The 8477-nt window shown below is 45.6% G+C and overlaps 1 protein-coding gene across 2 annotated transcripts; it reads right to left on the bottom strand.

Moving 5' to 3' along the window:
• Positions 1-3287: 3287 nt before the first annotated feature.
• Positions 3288-6552, bottom strand: snai2 (snail family zinc finger 2). Of its 2 annotated transcripts, none has more exons than XM_007888004.2 (3): positions 6182-6270; positions 5207-5797; positions 3288-4000 (listed from the first exon to the last, which is right to left on the bottom strand). In XM_007888004.2, the coding sequence occupies exons 1-3, from the start codon at positions 6258-6260 to the stop codon at positions 3819-3821; spliced, it is 852 nt and encodes a 283-aa protein (XP_007886195.1). In that variant the 5' UTR covers positions 6261-6270; the 3' UTR covers positions 3288-3818.
• Positions 6553-8477: the final 1925 nt, after the last annotated feature.

Raw genomic sequence — 8477 nt, 5'->3', positions numbered from 1 at the left:
CTCCACAATGCTGTGCTGCATTGTTGGAGGTGTCGTCCTTTGGATAAGACATTAAAACCGAGTTCCCATCTGTGCCGGTTCAGGTGTAAGTTAAAGATCCCATCAGCACCGTTTGAAACGAGAAGGGAGGCTCTCCTGCGTGGCCAACAATTCCCAACTTAATTTGGTCACTCACTTCATGGCTTTTTGTGGGACATTGCTGTGCACACATTGGCCGCCAGACACTCGTCTACAAAAAGCAAAGTCAGTATACTTTACAATCAATTCTATGAAGCCCTTGGAGACATCCGACTAATGTGAAATCGCTTTGTAAAATGCAATGATTATTATTATTAATAGTAGTAATACAAGTTTTGTATGGCTTCAAAACCTACGAAGACCAGACTCGAAAGTGAGTAAATACCTGATCACAAGACCCTGGCTTAACTTGTCACTCTTACTCTGTCAACATCTGAGCTTGTGCACCCAACCTCTGTGGAGCACTGACACCAATCATAGCACCCCCTTGTGGCGTGGGAGCACCTAAGCCTAACTCGCCACCGGATAACTGGTTGCTGAGCCCTTTTCCCTTGAAGTGCTGAGTTATCCCGAGTTTACTGTGGTTTGTCATCTGAATCTTAGGATGTGATTATTTGCATTGTAATACCTTCTAAGCACCAATTATTTATTGCCTATAGTGTCTGTAGCCCTGATACAAAATCGTTAGTCTGTTCTGCTGTGTGGAAGCATTTTTCAGTGCTAGATTTCATGACTGAAACTGAACCTGGACACTCAGATCCATTCACATTTATAATCTTGTTGAAACATTACAATTCTGATATAATCACTTCAATATTGCCAGAAATTAACTGCAACGATAATGGGGGGGGGGGGAGGGGTAGACTGCCTCACATATGTTATAATTGCGAATCAATGGCACACTTCCACTGTAATGAGAGGGCACTTATATCTGAATATTTTAATGCACCACATGTGAAAGAATACTTGAAGATACATTTTAAATATCTAAACTGCAATTAAGCCAAAGAGAGAACACTTCCTCTGGTGTTACGTTTTACTCTGAGAGCAGAGCAAGTCTGCAACAAAAAAAATAAATTATGGACAGATTTAGAGGCTACAGATTCCCAACACCCTTCAGACTCAAGGACATAAGGAGTTTGGGGAGACCAGCGAGGTCTGGCTAGATCCAGGTTAATCTTATGCGAGCTACATGGAAATGCCTTGTTGTGCCGTTTCCTGCAATTGAGAGGAAGCTGGAAATAAAATGTTTGATTTTGCTCGGTTACTGCTGTGATTTAACGACCTCCTGGTGAAATATATGCTGCTATGCCTGTACACAGGTGACTGTCAGATTTAAAGCGCAGGAGAGACCACGAGAGATCAAAAAAGGGCCATTTGGCCATTTCTGGGCTCCTTCAAAGCCAGTTTCGCGAGCCTCCAGACTAATGTACCAAGTACATGCTACATTTCGAACTAATTTGACAACTTCACAAGCTGAAAGTAAACAGCCTTTTTTTTTGCAAAGCCTTATCGGATTCCAAGGTTCCCTTTGAATCCGTTCACAATCCCCCTCTCTGCAGTACACGAGTTAGAAGTTTTAAACCCTCAATCCGATCCAACTTACCAATTGATCCAGAAATGTAAAGAGTCATGTTTTAGCTTCTGACTTGTACGATCTAAACCGAAGGCTGAGCTATCTGAATCTTGATATTCGGATGCATTCTTTGCATTGAACTTTGGAAAGATTTGTCTCCTGCACTCAACAAACAGGAAGAAACATGGCATTAATATCAACGTGTTAACTGTGCTGGGTGGTTGCTCGGCTGTTGCAGGGTTATGCTGAGCTTCGCAGACGGTTTTCAAATGCATATGAGCTGCTTTTGTGTGTTCCCGAGAGGTAAACGACCCCGACATCCCAATGAATGGCAGGTGCTAATTTGGTGTCAGACAAAACATCCATCTCCTCCACCAGTTAATAAATGCTACCGCCGACTTGATCAAACATTTGAACGGGGTGAGTGGATTAAGACATTCTTGATGTGATCACACGCTTAATTCACTCAGCCATTCATCGTCAACACTGAAGCTTTTAGCCACCGTTTTCCTTTCATTCCGAGATCGTTTGGTAACTTCGAATGAACGACGATTTCAGATTGTCATTGTTTTTCTTAAGAAAACGATCCCGCAATCCTTCGTGACGAGGTATTTCGATAAATTGCCAAAGCAGATCTGATCAGCATCACACTGTACTTGCCAGGCTACCATAAAGCTGTTATCTTCTGATCAAAACCAGGCGACGAGATTGTGCAGTTAATCTGCGGTGCTAACCTCTTGCAAACCACTTAAAATTTAATTTGGAAGGCTTGGTGCGTTACACAACTGTCTCCAGCCTGCTGAGAACCACTCAAACTGAGAGATCAAAACAGTTCCTTGCAGTAATAAACTCTTGCAACATTGTATTTGCAAAATCAAGAGTAGATTGGGTTAATTTGGTTTGTCTGCTATCCATTTTCGTATTCAGTTGCACACACTATTACAAAAAAAAGCCAATCTAGAGCTGGTAAACTCTTCTGCTACTCTTACACTATTGGCAAACTCACAGGTATCCACCCCGTCTTTAGCTAACAATAAAACAGCCAATACACCCCAACAAGTCGAAAAGTCACTCGATTACAGGACCTCCAAGATACAAAGGAGGAAATTGTGCACATACTGCGTTGGCAAAGAAAGCTACGTTGCCATTTTTTAAAAAAATCGAATGAGCAAATCGGGTTGAAAATAGTGGCAGTGTGGTTACTCGGCATGGCATGGGGTGTGCTGATTTCCCTGGTACTAATACACTGGAACATCACCAGCTCTGATGAAGGGTCACACCCGGAAGGATACCCACTGTTAGCTTTGGCTTTCAGATGCCTATACACCTGCTGTGCATTTCCTTGTTTCTGTTTCTATTTCAGGATTCCACTTTACATTAACTTTGAATGTACCGGTATTCAATAGTGTATCTGTGTGCTGAACGATGAAAGTACAGATTTCCATTGGCTTTCCATTTCGAGACATACCTCAGCAAGAAAATGGTCATTTCCTGAACTGGGGTCCTGTGGATTTGCTGTTGATGTGGATACTTCACATCTTTGATCTTAAACAGATGGGATTTAACAGCTAGCGTTTCACGCAAACAAAGCTAACCCTGTATGACCATTTGTGTATTGAGGTCTGTCTTACACCTACCTACCCTTGCACATCCCTAACATGTTCCCCAGAAAGGAATGCCACACAAAAGGAAATCTAATTTTAAAAAAAATGTTTATTGTAAAAAAAAGTAGCATTGCGTATTTATTGTAGAAAAACACATTTGCTTAATTAAAAAAAGTGGATGGAAAATGCATAGTTAAACATATTAAACTGCAGGCTTCCAACAAACAAGCCTTAATCTGTACAGGTTTGCTTTTAAGTGTCTACGTGCACTAATGCATTCAGTTCATTTTTTTGACAAAATGCATTCAAATACAAAAATAGAATATTTACATTATATATGGACATAAATGTACAATTGCAACAACAGAAGGCACCAAGAGGGATGTATTACATGGAATGTGATGTGAGGTGTTCTTTGGTGTGTGCAGTCCATCTTATTAAAACTATATTATAATCAAAATCCCGCTTTTCAAGATTTTCACCTCAATTGAACGTTACAGAAGTTGTCTCCCAACAGTTTCAAGGAACCAAACTCCTGGTTCACCAGAGCAACTGGAATGCTTGGAGAGGAGAAGACATGAAAGCAAAGTTACAATTAGTCCTTTGTGCAGTTCCTTCCTTCAGTGGGCTAGGCAGCATCCCGATTCCTCGTGCTTATGAAGCAGAGACATTCTGGAGAAAGTTTTGGCGCAGTTTTTGCACTGGTATTTTTTCACGTCCGAATGTGTCTGAAGATGTGCCCTCAGGTTAGATCGATCAGCGAAAGCTCTGCTGCAGTGAGGACATGAGAAGGGTTTCTCACCTGGAAATGAATGGGGGGAAAAAAAAACTTTATTTTATTTCATTTCAGCTGCATGAAACATCTCATATGAAATAACAATTTACACTGAAGTAGCATAACATTATTTCTTATATACGTATATATATAATATATTCCTAAAAGGTAAATTACCTGAATTCTATTGTGTTGTCCCTGCTTCTTGTAAAGTTAACACTTGCATTATACTTAAGTTGGCATGCACACATGGAACTCTCATTTGCTTTGGATACTCTCTTAAGAATGGTGATCAGTATTCGAGGGGCTGATCAAACAAAAGTTGTCATTCTAATGGCATTTATTGAGTGAACCATTAGCAAATGCTGTTGTCAGGTAAACGGGATTTAAAGCACTGCCAATTACTGGTATACCTAAAAATAATGGCACGACGTATTTATAACAACGCGTGTTGTTTGTTTAAGAAGGATGGCAGGAGACGTCTGAGCTTACTCAGGGAGTATGGACTCGACGGTGAAGCAGACTGTGAGGTTGTGAGATGGTGCTGCGCAGGCCAGTTGCAACAGGTGCATTCAGACATTGCCGCCTGTTCCTACCAACTGAGGTCCTCCTAACAGTAAGATACGTGCGCCTTGCCTTGCACATCAGCTGTTTGCCACTTCATACATTTTCAAATAAAGCACCGCGTATCCTTTCACTCAGTGGAGGCACTGAGAATGCAACCCAAAGGCGCATCTCAACATTTGCCAGTCACAACAATCTTTCCACGGTTCAAACAAATCTTTTTGTTTAGTCTTAAATTGGATTTTGCAACAGTGTTGTGCTTGCAAATCTAGTGTTTTTTTTNGCAAACTGTCCTCCTTGGTGCAATCGAAATTCGTGCAGAAGTTTCAAAAACAAACTCCACTGTTCAAACATTTAACACAGTTTCTCTTTCGATTAACTTCTAAAATTCGTGGATTACTTTTCAAAAGTGCAAGAAAACCGCTTTCAACCCAGAACCGAATTGAATACTTTGTCTAATTCTGAAATGCTGCATAAATAACGAGTAAGATTAAAACTCGAGTAGAATTTCTTCCCAGTGAAAACTAAACCCGGGTCAGAATGAAACCTTCATTTCGAGCGCGAGCGTTAAGTCTGGTTTGGTGAATGGACAATGAATTTCCAGCAAAAGCATATGTTAAAATATAATCGATTTATTTTGCAAAAAGGAAACTTGAGCAGTTTACTCACCAGTGTGCGTTCTGATGTGGCCTTGCAGAAGCCAGGGTCTGGAGAATGCCTTGCCACAGATTTTGCATACACAGGGCAGAGTGTGGGTCCTGATGTGCATCTTCAAAGCTCCCAGGCTGACATACTCCTTCTCACAGTACTTGCAGCTAAATGATTTTCGAGTCTGAGAGTCGCAGTGCAGCTGCTTGTGTTTGGCCAGTCCCGAGAAGGTTGAGTAAGCCTTGTTGCACAAGTTACACTGAAACTTCTCAGCCTCCACTGCATGTTGATCCGAGACTTTGGCACTAATCCGCTCCTCCTCGTCGCTGATGGACGTTTCCGAGCCACTCTGGTCCCTGTTCAGGCGGTCGGAATGGGACTGCTGAGGACTGAGCCGACCGAGCGGGCACAGGCTGCCGCTACTGAGGGGCGAAGAGTGCACCGATGAGTAGTCGGAGGCAGGTGCAGGGTCGCTCGGGACGGGCGAGGGGATGATCCCGGGGCACACGCTGCTCCACACACTCACCGGATTGTAAGCTCCAGAACTCAAGACCTCAGGTTGTGGAATGACTGGGATGGGGTAACTGTCATACATATAGGGAGAAATGATAACTGGAAATAAAAAAGAAACGGAACAGAAGTTGAAACACTCAAACCCTGTTTTAAGTTGCAAGAAATAAGTCGATTTACGTTACATTTGCTCGGACGGTGATATTTGAGTAGAAAGAGGCGTATTGCTTCCATTTTGCACAAGTAGGGCGGATTGAGTTCAGTGCATAATTTTACCAGCACCGATCTGTGATCGGGTTTTCTGCTTAACACCGCTTTTAAAAAAAAGTAGCTGAAGTTAACTTAATAACTTGCAGTCTGGCCAACTTCTAGGCACAAAAGCCATTCGTTCAGTTGCAACAAGTGGCTTCAAGAAATGCTCACATTGGTAATGCAATGTTAACCACTGCTTCAATTACAACGTCGGTCAAGCAAAATGCACATTACCTGTTTGCGTGTCCAGTTCGCTGTAATTTGGTTTTTTGCTGGTGCTGAAGTGTTTCTTAACAAGGAAAGAGCGAGGCATTTTTTTGGGGGCGGTTGGTGGGTGGGTGGGTGGGTGGATGGGTGGGGAGGGAAGGGGGGGGGGGGTGGGGGGAAAGGGGAATTGTTTTTAAAAAGAAAAATAATCTTGCCTGGAACAATCTCTCGGAATTGGAATGATAAGAAGTCACCCAGAAGTTAGAGTGGGTGAGTGTGAGTGTGAGCAGGAATGAGAGTAACTTGTGTCGGCTGGTGCTGCTGGTGCTGGTGCTGCTGGTGCTGCTGGTGCTGGTGTGCCGAGCAGTCAGTCAAGTCGGTGCAGCAGTTGGGAGTGCGGCAGCATTCCTGCAAATGTGCTGTAAATATTCCCGAGTCAGGTGCAGGGGGAGGGCGCTCGCACAACCATTTGCATCTGTCGTCTCCTCCGACCAATGGCTCGGAGCGGCCGGGCCGGGCAGGGGGTAGGGGGCAGGGGCAGGGCCGGGCCGGGCAGGGCGTTAGGAGGGGCAGGGGGCTGGGGCAGGAGGCTGGGGGCTGGGGGCTGGGGGCTGGGGCTGGGGCTGGGGCAGCCCTCGCCAAAGCGACAGGTGTTGGGATGCGAGCGATCGCATACCGGGGCGGTCGCGGGCCGCAGAGGTGCCCGGACTTGTTGCGCTGTCTGTCTGCACACAGCGCATTCCTCCCGCGGCAGCGAACACGATGCACAGTGTTTGGGTGTTCAGCTTCTCAGCCCCGAGTGTGAGTGTGTGTGAGTGAGTGTGTGTGTGTGTGAGTGTGTGAGTGTGAGAGTGTGTGTACGTACACCCGAGTAACAGCCCCTCTCAGGGCAACATTCCTGGGGAGACTTTCGGGAAGTCAGAAAGTCTGGTCCTACCAAATGCAATGGCAGAGAGAGAGAGGGAGAGGGGTGTGTGGGGGGTGTGGGGGGTGTGGGGGGGTATCTCTTTGGTTGGGTTTGAACTGAAAAGTTTTTATTTGAAGAGGAACACTGTAAGTTAGTAAACTCGCGATGCGCAGTGTAGTTCAGTCCAGTTACTGCACGTTATGTACGTGAGTGTCACTGATCACTGGAGGCGATTCACACCTGAGATGTCCCATCGTTTGATGCTTTTCAGCGTTGGGCTCCAAATAAAAAAAAACAACAGCGCTGTAAGTCGGGCGCTGTGCCACACACAGTCCATACTTTCAACCAAATATTTCTTCCACAGTCAATGCAGATGTTCATTCGATGTTGTGCTTTGGGAATCTCCGGTACTCGCTCCTCCTCGTCTGTGCCGTTCTACCAAACATTTTGGAAAATGGGGATTGAACGAAATAATAATAATAATAATAATACATCGGATTTAGCAACAGGTACATCACACCAGGAACCTCCTAAAGAATCCGCACCCCACGAGGAGCGAGAGACATCCCGCGGGTTTTACTGCCCCTCCGGAACTCGCAAGAGATTTGCTTTGCAATGGGATTAAATAAATGTTGTGCTCTCTTTTTCTGGTGGAAGAAATGACACGAAGGCTTTGCAAACTGAGCTGTTAATAGTTAAAACAACAAACTCGGGAGAGCATTGAGAGCCAACAAAATAAATACCTGCGACTTTTACTGCTAATCCGCCGAAATGAACGGCTTATTTTATTTTATTTTATTTTCAAGGCGCAGAAATAATATTTTTTACGCCTTTTGGATCATTTCAACACGAATCCAAATATTGATGCCTTCGGATCATTGTAAAACTCCCGATGGGAACCCCTCCTGTGGGGTCTGTGAAAGCCCCGTAAAAAAAAGGTGGGGGTACACAGCGAACGTGATGCCCATTTTCTTGGGAGTTACGATTTAAATTGAAATGGCGTTTTTTTTTTGTTGTCAATGCGGATGGATTTGTGGAGAGATAACTTGGAAAGGCATTCCTCTCCTGGGAAGTCCTTTAGAACAGGGCAGGGCTGGGCAGGGCTGGGCTGGGCAGGGCTGGGCAGGGCTGGGCTGGGGCAGGGCAGGGCAGGGCTGGGCAGGGCTGGGCTGGGCAGGGCTGGGCAGGGCTGGGGCAGAGCTGGGCAGGGCTAGGGCAGGGCAGGGCAGGGCAGGGCTGGGCAGGGCAGGGCTGGGGCAAGGCTGGGGCTGGGCAGGGCAGGGGCTGGGCAGGGCAGGGCTGGGGCAAGGCTGGGGCTGGGCAGGGCAGGGGCTGGGCAGGGCAGGGCAGGGCAGGGCAGGGCTAGGGCAGGGCAGGGCTAGGGCTGGGCAGGGAGGGCAGGGCTGGGCAGGGCAG

This window comes from Callorhinchus milii, unplaced genomic scaffold (genome assembly GCF_018977255.1).
Source record: "Callorhinchus milii isolate IMCB2004 unplaced genomic scaffold, IMCB_Cmil_1.0 Scaffold2, whole genome shotgun sequence".
In the NCBI taxonomy this organism is placed as follows: Eukaryota; Metazoa; Chordata; class Chondrichthyes; order Chimaeriformes; family Callorhinchidae; genus Callorhinchus; species Callorhinchus milii.
The sequence above is the reverse complement of the archived record's forward strand: the minus strand, read 5'-3'. Positions and strand labels throughout refer to the sequence as shown.

Excerpts from the sequence above, each read along its gene's own strand:
- snai2 (XM_007888004.2), bottom strand. The coding sequence starts at position 6,260 with ATGCCTCGCTCTTTCCTTGTTAAGAAACACTTCAGCACCAGCAAAAAA. Across the intron at positions 5,798-6,181 it reads CGAACTGGACACGCAAACAG|TTATCATTTCTCCCTATATG; the intron begins GTAATGTGCATT and ends TTTTATTTCCAG. Across the intron at positions 4,001-5,206 it reads CCACATCAGAACGCACACTG|GTGAGAAACCCTTCTCATGT; the intron begins GTGAGTAAACTG and ends ATTCATTTCCAG.